This window comes from Hevea brasiliensis, chromosome 14, assembly GCF_030052815.1.
Source record: "Hevea brasiliensis isolate MT/VB/25A 57/8 chromosome 14, ASM3005281v1, whole genome shotgun sequence".
NCBI lineage: Eukaryota > Viridiplantae > Streptophyta > Magnoliopsida > Malpighiales > Euphorbiaceae > Hevea > Hevea brasiliensis.
In genome coordinates, this window is record NC_079506.1 from 20952411 (window position 1) to 20971806 (window position 19396).

Here is a 19396-nt window from a genome sequence, read left to right on the forward strand (position 1 = left end):
ATTGTCTCCTTCCTCTCTTTGTCCTCTCTTTCTCTCTTGCCCCTTCTCTTCTCTTTTCTCTCTCTCTCTCTCTCTCTCTCTCTCTCTCTCTCTCCAACACAACGTAGGTACACCACGCTGGAGAGCAAACTGAATTTGGTTCTTGTGAAGATCCTTGGGAGCTATTAACATAGTTGACACATCCTTAGGCACCAAAACTAGCCACACGACAGCTAACATCCAGAATAACATATATATATATATATATATATATAGAGAGAGAGAGAGAGAGAGAGAGAGAGAGAGAGAGAGAGAGAGAGATAACAAATCAATTTAAGAACCTCAATCAACCTAACAAATATTTTAACACACACCAAATTCCACACAGCAATGACAATTGCTAAGTAATACATTTATACACCGCACCAGAAAAGGAGGGTGGATTAGACTGATGCAACAACTAGCCTACTAGAGCTAAGCTTTTCATTTGGGCAGGAATGCAATACAACCCTGAAATTTCAAGTATACTTCTGTTTTTCTTCTCAACCAGACATAATAATCACCACAATCAGCAAGTTCTACATTGTTAACTAACTTCAAAGCTAATGCATAACGAATGGAGTTTATTTTGAAAATCCATTCAATTGAATCTAAGACAACTACTTTGACTTGATTAAAACCGCCAAAAAAAATTTTATTTTCATCTTTCTTTTCTTTCCCTCCATTTCTCTAAAACAAATATACAATTCAAGAGGGGGGAAAATAACAGCAAATCACTAATACCTTATATCAACTCCTCGGCCATGGAATTGGTTATTGGTAACCTTTCAGCAGCAGGACCAAGCAATTTAATCCTTTCCCTTCCTTAGGACAATGTCGCTCATACTTCCTTAGGACAATGTCGCTCATACTTTTCCCCACTCTCCGTTGATTTCAACCTCTTTATTGTGTCCACATTATCCAAACACAACATGTACTCCCTCTCCGAAAAAAGCTCAAATCTCTTAACCCTGACTCTAATATCCTTCTCGCCACTCTCAACTCCAGTCTCATTTCCCCAATTATCCACAACCTCTGGATTGAATTCCCCAACCTCAAAATCATTGCTCATTCTTCCGTCATTGTCAATAATCCCAAATTTCCAATTCTTATCAGACTGCAAATATTGATCTATGGGCAAAGATTGACCCGTCGTTAGCGGTGGAAGTGGAGCAAGGGAAAGGACCTTGTCAGGTAAAGTTTGGAATTGGTTTTGGGCGATGAGAGCAGTGATGTTACACAACATACCGAAGTTGGGCGAAACGGTTTGTGGGGCAGAAGAAAAGAAGATGAGTTGTTGGTAGCCATTGGAAGACCAGTGCTTAACCAAGTAAAAGAAGGTGATGGAGATTAAAATGAAGGCTGACCAAGTAAAAGAAAGTGATGAAGATTAAAACGAAGGCTGTGATCTTAAGAACCAGAGGGTTTTTTAAGAGATCCACATTGGTGAGAGAAAAGAAAGAGGGAGGAAGGAGACTATAAGGGAGAGAGAGGATAGAGAGATCATGGAGAGAGAGAGAGAGAGAAATATATTTATTATTATTAAAATGTAAGTGTTAGAAAGACAATTTTTTTTTTATTGTGTTAAATCCAACAAGGCATGTAAAGTCAGCTTTTGGCAAGAGTTCCCAATAGAATCTGATTAAAAGGATTTTAATTGATATAAAATTAAACTTTTGTGATATAAATTGAAGTTCAAAGACTTTGTTGAAATAACCCCTAAAGTTGAAGAAAGGTAGGTGAAAATTAGCCCAGCTCTTCTTGATCGCCACATCAACTGTCAGTTCATAGTTTAATTTTCTGTCACTTCCCACCAAAAGATTATAACAAACAATCATCATTAACAAATAATCACAACTAACGAGGGGAGAAAGAAAGAAATAAATTGTAAGCAGCCTAAAAAATCTTCAAATGCCAATGCCACAATCCATTTATTTTATGTAGGAATATCTAATTTAATCCTCCAATTTGGTAAATTTTGGAACAATAAATTCACTAGTAACAATGGAGAATAAAGGTTCTCAATCTCAACTCTCAAGACTTGAAGCAGCAGAGTCTCCTTGAGTGAAGTCTCAGTTCAGTTAGGAAACAGCACTTTGCTAACCTCTTGGAGCCCAATTCTTTGTTGCAAAGCCAACAAAGACATCAACTTTTCCTCAAAATTACGGTTTTTCTTCAACCCGGGGTTCTGCAAGGGATGGGTAAAAGGCAAGAACAAAGACATTGCATCAAAATTCAAAATAATACAAAATTATTCTCATCCCTTGCAACTAACTATTGCGGCTACCGGTTTGCTTATTTGCATGTATAATATAGATTTAGCAAGAGTTGCAGGCTAATTAAGATGGATAGATAGACAATCTACGACCTGGTTTGTGCCTTGTGTGCGCTGCACGACTTTGGATAAAGATAAGAGAGCTCAAGGGAGAGAGACGTGTTCTCTGCCTCTAGGAATCAAGGAGGGAAGGAAAGAGGAGACAGTGACGGAAAGAAAAACTTTTGAATTGTTTGAACTTTTAGGTAAGCATCTGGATATGGGTGATGGGTATTATTTTCCTTTGATCGGTGAGTTACAATAGATTGTGTTTTTCTTGACATGGAAAGATTTTTCAAAGTGAAAACGGAAAATAACAAGAGAAAAGAAACTACGAGCATTCTCTCAGTACATTCATCGAACATATTGACAACGAAGTACGAAAAAAAATTACATCAGGCTCAAGGTTACGTACCTGGCGCATGTGCAGTTTGATGAACCTGGAGATGATTTTGGAGATCTCGGAGCGAGGGGGATCAACAAAACCAAGAAACTTGCCCAACTGAGATGAAGACGATGGTGTTACTTTGGACTTCATTTGGGCGTTTACTACGCTGCCATGAGATGCATAAGGAGGGAGGTGGACGCTTTGAGGGCGGCGGGAGCGGTGGGGGTGACCAGCAACTGCTGCTTTAGCAGCCGATGACACTGCCTTTCCGGCGTATCGATTCATAATTTGTTCGTTTCTTAATAATCTCAGGGCTCTCTGCTCAGCCAGCTAGGGTAAAAAGGGAATGAATGCCAGTGCTTTAACACTGGTTTCTCTTCAGACGTCTCGAGTGTTTTTTTTTTTTTTTTTTTAATTCGTAAATTTTGCATTTTAAAAGCAGATTTAAGCCATTAAGAGAGTGATCGGTTTGAATTATAAATCGATTAAATTTATTTATAAGTGTAATGTTGTTAATAAATTAGTGTTTAATTTAATTTATAAGATAAAAAATTATATAAAATAAATTAAAAATAATAAATAAAAATATTTTATTTATAATTTATTTATTTTAAATTATTCTGTAATCAAATAGGATTTATTATTTTAATAATTTTTTAAAATATTAATATTATTCTCATTTGAATAATTATAATATTTAAAATTAAATTACTTTTAAATTTTTTAATTAAATTATTTTAAAATTATTTTTAAATAATTTTATTAAATAATTAATCACTTATTTTTAATTTAACTGACAAGTTAAAAAAAATCAAATTATAATAGTAAATAATTTAAATTTTAGATGGTGAATTATATTATTACTTTATTATTAAAATCTAAAAAATAATAAATAAATTTTTAGATTTCTTAAAGAACTTTTTTAAAAAAATATTTTATTGTTAGAATTGTTGAATTTTTATTGATTTTGATGTTTAATTTTCCAATGAGATTAAAAGTTACAAAAATATATTAATAGTTTTTATTTTATTTTCAATTGATTTTTCTTTTGTTATTGTTATGATTTCAACATAAACACATTTATCAGTTTAAAATTGCAACCAATTTCTATATAAAATTACTTTTATGAAAATTACTTTTTATATATAAATCATTTTTTATAAAATAAATGAAACTCATATGCAGTTGTGTTATACGTATCATATTTACTCCTCCAATAAGTAATACCCAAAAAATTAACAACCTATTTAGTATTATTGTTAAAAAAAATTATTTTTTAAAATATACTACTTAAAGAGTGTTAAAAAATAATTTAAAATTAAATTTAATAAATTTAAAAAATAATTTAAAATTAAATTTAATAAATTTAAGTAATAAAAATATTAAAATAACATTTTTTTTTTCAAACTGTTTTTTTAAATAATATTTAAAATAATATTTTTATTTAAAAAAATTATTTCAGCCCTCCAAACGTAATACCAAACAGGCAATAAATGTGTCCAATTGTTTTTGATAATCACACAGGCTATGGTGTAGGTTCATGTCTCAACGTAATAAGCCAACTCGAATTGCCAACCCTACACCATCCTCTAAGAAGAAGAAGTACAAGAACAAGAAACAGAAGAAAAGAAGAAGAAAAGAAGAAGAAGAAACGGAGTAGAATTGATCTCAAAAGTGTTATTGACCGTATGAGTAGAAACAAACTTCATAGGACCAATGTATTATTCGTTCTCAATAATGTGAAAAGAAAATGTTTTGATATCAGCATTCAAGACTAATACTACTGGGATTGGCTTGCCAGAAGGCAAAACTCTGGCAAGTAGAAACCCAAGCAACACTACTTCCAGCTCCAACTCTACTCAGAGGAGGCATTTATAGAAGTGAGAGCTCTCCAGCAGGAATTGATCTCTTGACTAGTTTAGCCCAAGATTCGTTTGTTTCAGTGATGACCTTCAGAGCATAATCCTGCTTATCACATAGAAATTGTAAATCAAAGAAGAAGAATATTCATTATAATAGATTAGATAGTAATAAACATATCATTTTTTTGCATAGAGAAAGAAAATTACTCCTCTTCCACTGTATGCTTATATTCGATAGGAACTTGCTACTATTATTATCAGATTAAGGATATCACATCATCATCCATCAATACCCATGTTGCTAAGTTGATGCTGTATCCTTCTTGCTAGTACGATGATCTCTTAGCCTCGTTAAGAGATCAAAGTGTGCTTCTTGTTAAAGAATATGGCATTCAGTTTATTCCTCAGTTTGTATTGGATCTAACATGTGCAAAATGAAATTACCAAAGAAGTTTCTATACACACCAAAAAAAAAAAATCATCCATATATGCATAATAGCACCTTAGCATGCCCGTCACACACGACATTTGAATTTAAAGAAAAAATAGAAGAGTAAGAAGAATCAGAACTGATATGAATGCCTCTGTACGGTCAAAAAGAAAATATTACCTTGCTTGCTGCCTTATTGCCAAGACCAAACTTGTTAGCAGGCTTACCATCTGGGATCTTGTAGTCTCTAAACCAGTCTCTGATTGCAGTGAGAGTTCCCTTGTGAAAGCAACAGCAGATTAGTTCTCATAATTCTACTCTTTGGTAAATAATTGATTAGTTTGTTCATGATATTGCCATCAGTACATCAATTTCAAATTTCAGCAAGTGTCCTTGGTCTATCAAGGACAATATTTGTCTGTTAATTCAAAGCCAAATGCACAAATTCTAACTTAAAAGTAATCTTAGCACATATTGGCCTGGGCCTAATTCATACCATAGTCACCTAAAACAATCTCATCAAAATTGGATGTTATTCTATAACTACCACTGTCAACAAAATTCAACATTTCCAACTACATATTTCAGCTACCCTTACATATTTGTCCACTTCTTTATCATGAATTACTACCTTTATGCTAACAACCGATTATTATATCAGTTATGCTGATAAAGAAAAGCTTGACATAGACCCTCTTTTCTGTAAACACAGTTCAGCCGTTTGATCCTGAAATATTTTTCAAACCATAGCTTCTGGGAAGCCATATGGTCCGCTACTAAACAGGTACCCTTTTCTTTCTGGTCATTTTGGTAGCATATACCCTTTTCTTTCTGGTCATTTTCATAGCATATGGCAAAACAACTGTTAGCTGGATTATGGATTTTACAAAACCAAAGAGAACTTACTGGGAAATGTTTCTCTACATCATCATCATCATTTACAAGAGAAGCTCGTGGATCATCCAATGAGATGGCAACAATTTTCCAGTCAAGTTCACCCTCATCAATCATGGCCAAAGCAGCCAAGGGCTTGACCTTCAGAATTTCACCAATCTTTCCCCGTCTTTCGCCAATCTCAACAACATCAACTACAAATAGAGAAAACAATGTGATGCATTACAATGTTACTAAATTGAAGTGGTGCTGTGCAGAAAAGATAATATCGAAACAAAATATGGTGATATACCAGGATCATTATCCCCAAATGCCCCTTCCACTTCATTGTTTGCAAAAGATGGGTCTTCCCATGTTTGTGGAAGCAATCCATAGTTCCAGTTTATGTTATAGCTGCAACACAGGAATAAATAAGGATTCCATCACAGGGTATTCAGATAATGAAACAAGTGCAGAGGATAACAAAATTTCTAAACATGGCATTGCTTTTGTTGAAGATGCAAGTGGAGCACTGCTTGTGCTAGGAATTGAAACTACAAAACTAATCAATCCAACTATACAAGCTGCTGTGACACCAAATAGTTAGGGATTAAGGCAGAGTTGAATTGACTGCACAAGCTACCATGAGCAAATATATGCTTAACAAAATCACAGGTCATTTAATTGCATGCCAACTACAACAGTCTAAACCAAAATTATGGGTTTAAGAATAAGTCTAAAGCTTTATACATTTTTCAAGGTGATATGAATACACTGTGCACTCAAAAAAATTAAAAAAGCTTTCTGATAAAAAAAAATGCAGCAGAGACCAAGGAGAAAATTATAGATAAAAGTAAAATGGAGTAAATGAGCCTCCAATTTGTTTTTTTGGTGCCAGTTCAATTTACTGCGATGTACTTGTTAAAAAAATGAGATATATACTTTAAAGGTTGTCTCAGTTTGTTTCTCGGACCACCAGATTCATCTATCTTATCCCTGGTCTTAGTCTCTTAGATGCTTTTAATTGATCCTTCTATTAAAAGCAGGTGTTGAAAATTAACAAACAAACATCTGGGCCAACATACAGAATATCAGTAAAAATACTATAAGTACAATCTTACTGTAAGATGTCAGTCATATACAATACACATTTCTTTACAAGGTCAAATGAGAGGGAAAAGGGGTAGCAAACTGGTGGCGGCTGAGGAACCTCCTAGCCTAGTATTGTACAACCATACCAGTCACTTTCATATCTGTGTTACACTCGAATTTGATTGTGATCAGATGTATGGTGGAGATTGTGTATGCAAAGACAAGTCCTTGAAGGATGGTGAATCGACAGTGATCATTGGGAGATACTTGATCAAAACATGTTTCTGGCATTATGAAAAAGCGAAGTCTAGCTTGTGTTGACGTGAGTATGAGACTATGCGAATGAGGAAAGAGCTCAATCTTACGAATTTTGGACAATCAATTGAAAGTTAAGGGACTTGTATTTTTCATTGAGATAAACACTGAGAAAATACAAAAAAGTTAGAAAGTTCAAAAAAGTAAGGTACCAAACCATGCCCATTGTGCAACTTCAAGAGGTTTAAAGCATCAGTAAAGCTTTCCATGTTGTTGAGTGCAGGAATTTCTCCTGGCTATTATGATAGATTGGTTGCATGTCCAAGGGGCTTGCAGTCTTACACAGCCTCACTCCACATCTTTAACATAGTGATAAGTGTGATATGCATGGATCAAAATGAAGAAAAAAAAACCATATCCAGATTCCAATGTAAGATGGAAATAATTATGTACTTCATCAATATCATATGGCAACACATGCATCAGTCGCCATTAATTCAACGAGACACGGAAACATAGGCGAGACCAAGAGATTCTCTCAACATCTTTAAAGGGAAGACCAGAAGTTGACAATCTCCAGTGCAAACCACTCTGAATATTTTGACCAATTTCACACTTAAGCCACAGCAAACCTTAAGTTCCTTTCCTTCCATGACTGCAATTTCTCAAGAAACACTGGAGGCATACTTTTTCAAACTAATAAATAAATTAGAAAAAAAAAAAAAAAAAGATAGGAATCTTACGGGTAATATCTAAGTTTCCCCTTTTTCGTGTCCTGCTTGATTGGAGTGAAATACTCATCAGTAGCAACTTCCATCTTTGCACTTGTTTCTTTGGGAATTTCAACAACAAAGTTGAACACACCGTCACCCAAGTGCAAGGGTATGTCATGCCAAGGAGAAACCTGCATGGCAGGCAACAACTACGTCTCAGAAAGTACATAAAACTGATATATTTGACGAAACCATTGCTATATTATTCAGAAATAGTGGTTTTCAAAAATGCTACATCAGTATCATATACATTCACCAAATTAGTGGCTTGACTAGCTTACCTTCTTTACCTACCCTACCACTCCATCCAAAAAAGGCTCGCATGCACATGAACATATTTAACAAAAACTATAAAAAAAAAAAAAAAAAAAAACCTGAAGAAATCCAATTCATAGATAATCTTCCAATGACAATTACTTGGGCCCAATAACATAAACTATTACACAATCCTTCTTTCTGTCAAAACCTTTTTTTCCTAGATTTTCTTCAAGTCCCACAAGTAATTATCAAAAAAGATCGGAAATTTATCTCAATAAAGTTAAATAATTATATTTTGCATTATTTTCTCGGCCAAAAAATATACCTTGAATGGAAATTAAACGAACTCCAATCAAACACCAAAAACAGAGACATTCATATACTCTCTTCAAACTTAATTTTAACAGAAAAACGACATTACAATCAACAAGTTATATATATAAACCAGAGAATATAAGATTCAATCATTTCAATTTATTTGAATCGTCACATTTTCCAGCCAACCAAACAGTCAAAACGCGAAACAAAATCAGAGCAGTTCATAGAAAAAAAGGGACCTTTTTCCCAGAGTTGTCGAGGAAGAAAACACGGTAATCGAGCGTCTCAGGCTGACCTTCCTCCTTGATCAGGACATCAGGCTTATGTAAAGCGGTACAAGTAAAAAGCGATCTCTTGGAAGAGGACAAGGACACCTGTCTTTTCCCATTGAAGCAGAATCCGCTGAAGTGAGGCTTTTGGTTTAAAGAGAATGTTCTTTTGAGGAGCAGACACGACGTCGCGTTGGTTGTAGCAGTTGCTGCCATCACTCTGGCGGCCGCCATTCGCCGTCGGTAAGGTAGATGGTAGGTCTCCGTGACTGTGGGACTCTGAGTCTGTGTACCTATTTTGAAGCTTTGAGCCACACAGAAGAAGGTACAACTGGCTTGGTCCTGATAGGCTGCGTCGTCGTTTTTGTTTAAATATTTTAGTTGTGGTGGGGACCACAACATAAAAAATAGTTACATGGATCTGGCCGGAATCTTCTGCATAATGCAGGACTTCGGTCCTGTTAACCTTTTAAATATATTAATTAAATAAAATAATAGTAAAAAATTAAAATATTAACTACATTTAGATTTTTTTTTTGGAAAAAGGTCTGTTAAACTTTTCATCTCAATACTGAACAGACTTTAACGTAATAATTAAATATTATTATTATTTATAAATATAATAAAAAATAATAAATATTTTAATAATTTATTTTATTAAGTGTAATTTTGAGTTTTGTAATAAGTTTTTTTTTTTTTTTTAAGATTGAATAATTCTAAATCTCAGATTTAAGGTGAATACTGTTTGATTCAGAATAAATTAATTAAATAATTATAATTCGATAATTCAATTTAATTTTTAAAATAATTATGTTCGATTTAATTTTATATTTTAAGCATTTTTATTATTTCAGTTCAATTTGATTTTAGAGAAAAAAATCAGTTAAACCAAATTGAATTAAATTGTTTTATTAATTTTTAAATTTATTTACTTTTATATGGAATTTATGAATTATATATAATTTAATATATATAAATTATTTAATTTCATTGACTAATAGTTATTAGGTTCAATCCAAGATCAAAATCAAATCAAATCAAATACTTGAAAATTAAATTTAAATTAAAAAATTCTCAGTTCAGTTCGATTTTTCGTTCATTTCGATTTTGTTGGGTTTCTAAAATATGGTAATCCAATTTCAAGAAAACAAACGGACAGAGTCCGGCCATAAAATGGACTTTCCAACGGGGAGTTTTTGACTCACCCGACCTGTAAACACAATAAACAATCCATTGGGGAGCTCAGCTCACCCTCCACATACTCATCAACATAATAATAAATGGGAGCTCAGCTCCCTCATCCAATCCATCAAAACAGACTTAAAATATTAAGTTTACAGGTCCAACATGATAATAATATTACAGACCAAATTCAAATAATTACTGCTAACACATGCGGAAATTCTAGGAGTAAATAAAATTACACAAATATCGATAAACAACCTGCGAAGTATAAAAGCAGGTTAACCCAGAATAAAATATCCTCCTGCGGCCTGTAAAAATTTTTGAACAGGAGTGAGCGTTCGACTCAGAGAGTAAAATATCAATTTTAACCATAATCTCTATAACTATCTATAACTAATGCACCCTGTAGAGTGAAATGCAACATCAACATCATATTCACATCATAGCATCAAAAAGGTAATTTGGAGCACTCACGCACCCTGTAGCATCAATCATAATATATTGAGAGCTGATCCCCTATACAGCTCTCTTAAATCCAACTCGTGCAGTGAAGAACTCAAGCGGACTTTCGCTTAATAAACCAAATTGAGGGTCCCAAATGAAGAACTCAAGCCGTGACTACCCCTCGAAGGAACGGGTCCCAGCGAAGAACTCAAGCCGTGACTACCCCGTCCTATCCATAGTCCACACCACATCACACGCACGCCAACGCACGCACACTGCTCCAAATTACCACAACAACACTCATGGCACTTCAACAGTTATCAATGCAACATAAATCGTGCCTAGAGTTTAACTACATAAATATATGCATATAAGTGATGCATGGGCATGCTTGAACATATAATAATAGTGAAATTACAATTAAAATTAATATTTTACTCACAGACTTGACGACAATCACTGTATGGCGGCGGAGGAAGAAGGTCATCGCCACTCACGACAATTATATTACAATTATTTAATACAGTCTGACTCAATATAAACAAAGAAAAAGACCAATACGTCCTAAGTCGTGCCGAAAATCCGGCAGAGTCTCCCCTATAACTAGGACCTACCCAACCTGCAAAAGAGCTAAAAACGCACTTCTATACTCACAATCCATACATCAGCTCAATCATATCACACAGCTCCCAGGCCCATCAAATCAGTCATTCATCACAATATGCAAAATTTCAATTTTATCCTTATTATTGATCATTTTTGCAAAAACTGCCTAAACCAGCTCTAAAAATTATAAAACTTTGCCCCGCGGTCCTTAGCAATATTACTAAGCTATTGCAAAAAGAATCGTAATTTTCTAAGCTACCACGAATATTTTATGGATTTTTAATCCTATTTAAGCACTAGAAAATTACGAAAAAGCAAGGTTCGGGTTTACCTTTGCCGATTCCGACTTCGGAAACGCGCTCGGGACGTCTGACAATGGGGGGCTAGCCAAAACCTCGGTCCAATTCGGAGACTTTTCCAGAATCGTGCATTCGCCTAATTTTACTGCATCGGTCAACTGTCGAATTTTCGCGAATCGAGGATACCTACACGAAGCCCATAACACGGGGGTTAGTACATAAATTTTTCAGAATTTTCTAAGCTCATTAAATGCTCGAAAATACACTGCGAAGTTTCGTGGGACCCACCGAAAAACGGTGTCGGAAAAATTCGAAATTTATGTCGTTGCGAAGCTCTCGACGAATGGAGCGTGCTGGTGGCCTCGGTTTTCTCGTGGGATTCACGGTTTTCGAGAAATCTAGCCCAAAAGTCGAAATGGGCTAAAATCTTCCCGAGCAAAAATCGGACAATCCGCTCGATGGATTTCGGCGTTCTTGGTGTCTATGGAAAGCTCTCGCCGAGTAGATGATTTTGGACACAAGACCCGGTCCAATCGGTGGCCGGATTTGGCGAGGAAGCTGCGCGCACACGCGAGCAGGGGCGTTTGCGCGCGGCTGGTGGTGTCTTCGGCGGCCGGGTCATTGGTGCGGCCGCTGGGGCTGGTGAGGGGTGGAGAGGAGAGAGAAACGAGAGAGAGAAGAGGGGAGGGAGCATCGCGCGCGGGAGGAAGAAAAAGAGAAGAGACCGGTCCGATCCGGTCCGGTTCGATTCGGCCGGTTCGATTCGAAATACAAAATTTTGAATTTTTACTCTGCCTCGGGACCGAAAACGAGGTCCAAAAATTCCGAAAAAATTCCATAAAACTCAGAAAAATACATAGACTCCAAATATATTTTTAGTTTTGCCACGTGGTCTTTAAATTAATTTTTAAAAATCATCAAAGTTTATATTTTCGGAAAATCGAACCCGATTTTTAAAATCCGAAAAATCTCAAAAAAATTCCTAAAATTCAAATAAAATTAAAATACCAAAAATACTCATAAATAATAAAATTTTGGGGTGTTACATTCTTCCCCCCTTACAGAAAATTCGTCCTCGAATTTTTACACAAGGCAGAATAAAGCACATGATTATACATTGAACAAATAAGGGTACTTGCTACGCATGTCCCGTTCTGACTCCCAGGTGCACTCTTCCACCGACTGACTCCTCCACAAAACCTTAACCATAGGGATCTGTTTTGATCTCAGCTGTCTCACTTGGTAGTCCACTATGGCTACAGGTTGCTCCTCAAATGTCAAATTCTCCTCTAGCTCTATCACATCCGGCTGCAGTACATGAGAAGGATCGGGAATGTATTTCCTGAGCATGGAGATGTGAAACACGGGATGAACGTGAGAAAGGTTGGGTGGTAGCTCCAACCGGTAGGCAACTGCTCCAACTCTATCCGTAACCTCAAAAGGTCCGATATACCGAGGTGCCAACTTGCCCTTCTTTCCGAATCTCATGACTCCCTTCATTGGAGATACCTTCAGGAATACATAGTCGCCCACTGCAAACTCCACATCCCTCCGTCTGGGTCCGCATAACTCTTACTTCATCGAAAGCCGCCCCTTAGTCGTTCCTCGATTAAAGGAACTACCTCAAGTGTCTTGCACTAGGTCTACATCATGCACCCTTGCTTCCCCATTTACATCCAACACAGAGGAGACCTACACTTTCTTCCATATAGTGCCTCATAGGGTGCCATCCTTATGCTGGAGTGATAACTGTTGTTATAGGCAAACTCCACCAAAGCTAGCTGCTCATCCCATTGACCTCCAAAATCCAAGACACTCATGCAAAGCATGTCTTCCAGTGTCTGGATTGTCCTTCAATTGTCCGTGCATGCGAGGGTGGAAAGCCGCATCAAGTTCAACTGTGTGCCAAGTGCTTCCTGCAACTTTCTCCAAAATTGAGAAGTGAACTGGGGCCCTCTGTCAGATATTATGGAAGCCGGAACTCCATGCAATCTGACTATTTCTCGAATATAGAGCCGGGCATACTGTGCCATAGAGTATGTAGTCTTTACAGGTAAGAAGTGAGCTGATTTGGTCAAGCGGTCTACAATTACCCATATCGAATCATATCCTCGCGTGGTACGAGGCAACCCAGTCACAAAATCCATAGTAATCATTTCCCACTTCCATTCTGGGATAGGGAGCTCTTGCAGCTTCCCTGACGGTCTCTGGTGTTCAAACTTCACCTTCTGACAAGTCAAGCACTTGGACACAAAGTCTGCGATGTCTCTCTTCATGCCATTCCACCAATAGCTATCTTTCACATCATGGTACATCTTGGTGGAACCTGGATGGATACTGTAAAGTGTATAGTGTGCCTCTTGCATGATTTCATTTCTGAGATTGTCCACATCGGGCACACATATCCTAGAACCTTGCACTAGGGCGCCATCATTGGCAAATCCAAACTCACCACCTTCGCCTTCTTTGTACTCTTTCTATGATCTTCATCAATTGTTGGTCTCGTCTTTGGGAAACTCTAACTCTGTCCCTCAAGTCCGGCCTCACCGAAAAGTGAGCCAACAATACCCTCATCCGATGGATCTAGGATTAAACCTTGATCCATCAACTCATGTACCTCCCGAATCAACGGTCTCTTCTCTCTTGAAATGTGCGCCAAAGCGCGGAAGATTTTACGCTCAGAGCATCTGCCACAACATTGGCCTTCCTGTGGTGGTACCGATGGTGCAATCATAGTCTTTCAGAAGCTCCATCCATCTCCTCTGTCTCAAGTTCAAGTCCCTCTGTTGGAAGATGTACTTCAAACTCTTATGGTCGGTGTATATCTCGCACACTTCACCATACAGGTAGTGTCTCCAGATTTTTAGTGCAAAGATTAAAGCAGCCATTTCCAAATCATGGGTAGGGTAGTTCTGCTCATGCCTCTTCAGTGCATTGAAGCATAAGCCACTACCTTTCCATTCTCGCATCAAAACACACCCTAGGCCAACTCGAGGCGTCACAATACACGGTGTATCCTTCACCATTCACAGGTAGTGTCAACACAGGGGCAGTGGTTAGACACTCCTTGAGTTTCTGGAAGCTCACTTCGCAGTCATCTGTCCAAATGAATGGAACATTCTTCCTGGTCAACTTAGTTAGGGGAGCCGCTATTCTGGAGAAATCTTGCACAAAACGTAGTAGCCAGCTAAACCAGAAAACTTCGCACCTCGATGGTATTGTAGGCCTAAGCCAATCGATTCTGACTTTAATTTTCTTGGGATCCACTTGAATACCGCCACTTGAAACCACGTGTCCCAAGAATGAGATGCTTTCTAGCCAAAATTCACATTTTGAAAATTTGGCATATAGTGGTGCTCCCTCAACGCTCGCAACACCATCCTCAAGTGCCACACGTGTTCTTCCTCGATGAGAGTATACTGAATGTCATCTATGAATACGATGACAAACGGTCCAAAATGGCTTGAACACCTGTTCATCAAGTCCATGAAGGTCTTTGGTGCATTAGTGAGTCCAAAAGACATCACCAAGAACCCATAATGACCATATCTTGTCCTGAAAGCCGCTTTTGGACACGTCCTCATCCACGATTCTCAATCGATGGTAGCCTGATCGCAGTCTATCTTGAAAAGAATCTAGCTCCTTGAGCCGATCAAACAAATCATCGATCCGAGGAAGTGGATACTTGTTCTTCACAATCACCTTGTTCAAATTGCGTAGTCAATGCACAACCTCAATGACCCATCCTTCTTTCTCACAAATAGAACAGGAGCACCCCAGGGTGAAGTGCTCGGACGTATGAAACCCTTGTCCAAAAGCTCCTGTAGTTGCTCTTTCAGCTCTTTCAATTCTGCTGGTGCCATCCTGTAAGGCGGCATGGATATGGGGTTTGTACCCGGAATAACATCAATGCAGAACTCTATTCCCCTTTCTGGTGGCAACCCTGGAAGCTCTTCGGGGAAGACATCCATGAATTCTCTGACAACAGGAACATTTCCCATGCTGACACCTTCTACAGATGTATCTCTCACTAATGCCAAATACCCTTGGCATCCACGCCTCAACATTTTTTCTGGCACTAATTGCTGACACCAAATTATATGGAGCCACGCTCCTGTCACCATCAAAGCTAAACTCTTCCACACCAGGTATGTGGAAGTATACCTTTTTGTTCCTGCAGTCTAAGGTGGCATAATGAGTTGCCAACCAGTCCATCCCGTGATTACATCGAAATCCATTCTTGGTAGAGGAACCAAGTCTGTGGGAGGATCTTTCCATCCACTACCACCGGGCTACCGGAAATACCATTTCTACATCTATGTTGTCACTACGTGGGGTAGCTAATGACAAAGCTCACTCTAAAGTTGTAGGGTTTCTACCCAACCTCATGGCAAACACAGGGGAGACACAGGAGTGCGTAGCTCCCGGATCTATCAAAACACGAGCCTCATAAGAATGGACTGTAAGAATACCGCCACAACCGCATTTGAAGCTTGAGCATCCTGGTGGGTCGTGGTGAAAACCCGAGCTTGACCCCTACGAGTGGCGTAACCACGATCGACTTCTACCTCTGACCGCCTCCAAATCCACGTCCCCCTTGTCCTGACATCGAATCGATGGCCGCTGCCATGTTGGAAGCGCCGGATACAATCAGCCGAGGAACATTCGCAGAACCACTGTGACCCCATCTGTGGCTCATCAAAACGGGCATTCTCTAGCAAAGTGACCGGTTGGCCACACTCAAGCATACTCTGATCCCATCAAACAAGGTCCTGAATGTCCTCTTCCACACTGTGCACAAGGTGCCAAGGAGGATCTGAGCTGGACCAGGCTGTACCCATCGTGACCACCGCTGGATCTGCACAGTGCAGATCCTCGTGGTTTGTGTCTAAAACCACTTTTCTTGTTCCTACTCTTTCCTCTGTAATTACTATGGCCACCACTATCCGGAGTACCCATGGAAGGGACACCTGAGGAACCCTCTGCTGCTTTTTTCTTTGCTCTTCATTTGTCATCCACAAAGATAATCGATCTCAATCTGTCTGGCTCGATCAACCACCACATCAAAAGACTGATCAGACATCATGGCCAGGTTTGCATATCTCCTGTCAAGCCCCTTTAGGAATCTTTTCACCTTCATAGTCTCTGTAGATACTGCTGTAGGGGCATATCTGCTCAATTCCGTAAATTCAGAGCATATTCATCTACTGCACTGCCATTCGTCTTAAGGCCTCAAAGGCCCACCGCTTCGATCTCTCAAGCTTTACGCACAAACCGATTGATAAAAAGTTCCACAAACTGAGCCCATGTTAAACCCTCCATCCGGGGTAACACGTAGTCATTCATCCATTGTCTAGGCATGGGCCCCATGACGTGCTGCATACACTCTATCAATCTTCTATCAGCCAATCAGACTCGCTCTGCCGTGCGAGAATCCAAAAACCGATATGCATCGTCTGACACATCATAAGTACCAGGCACCAACTTCTTGAAATTTATGATCTGTTTGTAAGATTCCTCTCTTGGTGCGGTGGACTGCTGCTGCTATGGAGGGTGGACCATATACTGCGCCATCATGTCGATGGTTCTCTGCAGACCAGCTAGAGTAGCTGCCATGGAGTCCATGGGACCCTGTGCCATGAAAGACTGTTCCTGAACTGTGGGTAGCTGCTCTTCTACTTGAGCAGCTCTAGGCCTCCTACCCCGCCTCCTTGGGGCAGGCGCCTCATCCTGTGCCGACACCTCGTCAGGCACATCTGGTTCTGGTGCAGTGGCAGCTCTCCTGCTTCTACGCATTTTCCTGAAATTCAGCAGCATTAGCCCACAAAATTCAAAACTGTGCATTACACAGCTCTATAGACTCATATTTACACACAATATATGGAGCAGAAACTAGAAGCAAAGATGACAATGCAAGACGAATGTGAACCCTATTTTTCCGCATGTGACTCCTATTAGACTCTTCTCAACATTTTAGACAGACATTCCCTAAGAATCTGGAGCCTAAGCTCTGATACCACATTAGTCACGACCCAACCTATGGGCCGGACCGGCACTAGGACCTGGGCCAGCCTAAAGCCCCCGAGGCCCGTAGTAAGCCTAACTGTTCATTTACCCAATGCTGAGGCCCATTTGGGCCCAATTTCAAGAAAACAAACGGACAGAGTCCGGCCATAAAATGGACTTTCCAACGGGGAGTTTTTGACTCACCCGACCTGTAAACACAATAAACAATCCATTGGGGAGCTCAGCTCACCCTCCACATACTCATCAACATAATAATAAATGGGAGCTCAGCTCCCTCATCCAATCCATCAAAACAGACTTAAAATATTAAGTTTACAGGTCCAACATGATAATAATATTACAGACCAAATTCAAATAATTACTGCTAACACATGCGGAAATTCTAGGAGTAAATAAAATTACACAAATATCGATAAACAACCTGCGAAGTATAAAAGCAGGTTAACCCAAAATAAAATATCCTCCTGCGGCCTGTAAAAATTTTTGAACAGGAGTGAGCGTTCGACTCAGAGAGTAAAATATCAATTTTAACCATAATCTCTATAACTATCTATAACTAATGCACCCTGTAGAGTGAAATGCAACATCAACATCATATTCACATCATAGCGTCAAAAAGGTAATTTGGAGCACTCACGCACCCTGTAGCATCAATCATAATATATTGGGAGCTGATCCCCTATACAGCTCTCTTAAATCCAACCTGGTGCCAGCGAAGAACTCAAGCCGGACTTTCGCTTAATAAACCAAATCGAGGGTCCCAGCGAAGAACTCAAGCCGTGACTACCCCTCGAAGGAACGGGTCCCAGCGAAGAACTCAAGCCGTGACTACCCCGTCCTATCCATAGTCCACACCACATCACACGCACGCCAACGCACGCACACTGCTCTAAATTACCACAACAACACTCATGGCACTTCAACAGTTATCAATGCAACATAAATCGTGCCTAGAGTTTAACTACATAAATATATGCATATAAGTGATGCATGGGCATGCTTGAACATATAATAATAGTGAAATTACAATTAAAATTAATATTTTACTCACAGACTTGACGACAATCACTGTGGTGGCTGGGCGGAGGAAGAAGGCTGTCCCGGCTCACGTGACAATTATATTACAATTATTTAATACAGTCTGACTCAATACAAACAAAGAAAAAGACCAATACGTCCTAAGTCGTGCCGAAAATCCGGCAGAGTCTCCCCTATAACTAGGACCTACCCAACCTGCAAAAGGGCTAAAAACGCACTTCTATACTCACAATCCATACATCAACAGTTCAATCATATCACACAGCCTCTCCTGGGCCCATCAAATCAGTCATTCATCACAATATGCAAAATTTTAATTTTGTCCTTATTATTGATCATTTTTGCAAAAACTGCCTAAACCAGCTCTAAAAATTATAAAACTTTGCCCCGCGGTCCTTAGCAATATTACTAAGCTATTGCAAAAAGAGTCGTAATTTTCTAAGCTACCACGAATATTTTATGGATTTTTAATCCTATTTAAGCACTAGAAAATTACGAAAAAGCAAGGTTCGGGTTTACCTTTGCCGATTCCGACTTCGGGAACGCGCTCGGGACGTCTGACAATGGGGGGCTAGCCAAAACCTCGGTCCAATTCGGAGACTTTTCCGGTAACGGGTCCATTCGCCGAATTTTGCGCACCGGTCAACTGTCGAATTTCCGCGAATCGAGGATACCTACACGAAGCCCATAACACGGGGGTTAGTACATAAATTTTTCAGAATTTTCTAAGCTCATTAAATGCTCGAAAATACACTGCGAAGTTCCGTGGGACCCACCGAAAAATGGTGTCGGAAAAATTCAAAATTTATGTCGTTGCGAAGCACTCGACGAATGGAGCGTGCTGGTGGCCTCGGTTTTCTCGTGGGATTCACGGTTTTCGAGAAATCTAGCCCAAAAGTCGAAATGGGCTAAAATCTTCCCGAGCAAAAATCGGACAATCCGCTCGA

General features: G+C 38.8%; 2 protein-coding genes across 2 annotated transcripts; both read right to left on the bottom strand.

The window, feature by feature from the left end:
* Positions 1-1922: 1922 nt before the first annotated feature.
* Positions 1923-3139, bottom strand: LOC110646462 (uncharacterized). Its single transcript, XM_021799902.2, has 2 exons — positions 2748-3139; positions 1923-2206 (listed from the first exon to the last, which is right to left on the bottom strand). The coding sequence occupies exons 1-2, from the start codon at positions 3003-3005 to the stop codon at positions 2096-2098; spliced, it is 369 nt and encodes a 122-aa protein (XP_021655594.2). The 5' UTR covers positions 3006-3139; the 3' UTR covers positions 1923-2095.
* A 1220-nt stretch (positions 3140-4359) lies between these two features.
* Positions 4360-9191, bottom strand: LOC110646468 (soluble inorganic pyrophosphatase 6, chloroplastic-like). Its single transcript, XM_058134988.1, has 6 exons — positions 8821-9191; positions 7976-8136; positions 6199-6299; positions 5919-6100; positions 5193-5291; positions 4360-4685 (listed from the first exon to the last, which is right to left on the bottom strand). The coding sequence occupies exons 1-6, from the start codon at positions 9082-9084 to the stop codon at positions 4593-4595; spliced, it is 900 nt and encodes a 299-aa protein (XP_057990971.1). The 5' UTR covers positions 9085-9191; the 3' UTR covers positions 4360-4592.
* Between the last annotated feature and the right edge of the window lie 10205 nt (positions 9192-19396).

What these genes read in the sequence shown, in the direction of transcription:
- LOC110646468 (XM_058134988.1), bottom strand. Translation starts at nt 9,084, where the DNA reads ATGGCGGCCGCCAGAGTGATGGCAGCAACTGCTACAACCAACGCGACG. An exon ending in TCGACAACTCTGGGAAAAAG is followed by an intron (nt 8,137 to 8,820) that starts GTCCCTTTTTTT and finishes CCTGCCATGCAG; the next exon opens with GTTTCTCCTTGGCATGACAT. An exon ending in GCAATAAGGCAGCAAGCAAG is followed by an intron (nt 4,686 to 5,192) that starts GTAATATTTTCT and finishes TGTGATAAGCAG; the next exon opens with GATTATGCTCTGAAGGTCAT.
- LOC110646462 (XM_021799902.2), bottom strand. Translation starts at nt 3,005, where the DNA reads ATGAATCGATACGCCGGAAAGGCAGTGTCATCGGCTGCTAAAGCAGCA. An exon ending in TCAAACTGCACATGCGCCAG is followed by an intron (nt 2,207 to 2,747) that starts GTACGTAACCTT and finishes CATCCCTTGCAG; the next exon opens with AACCCCGGGTTGAAGAAAAA.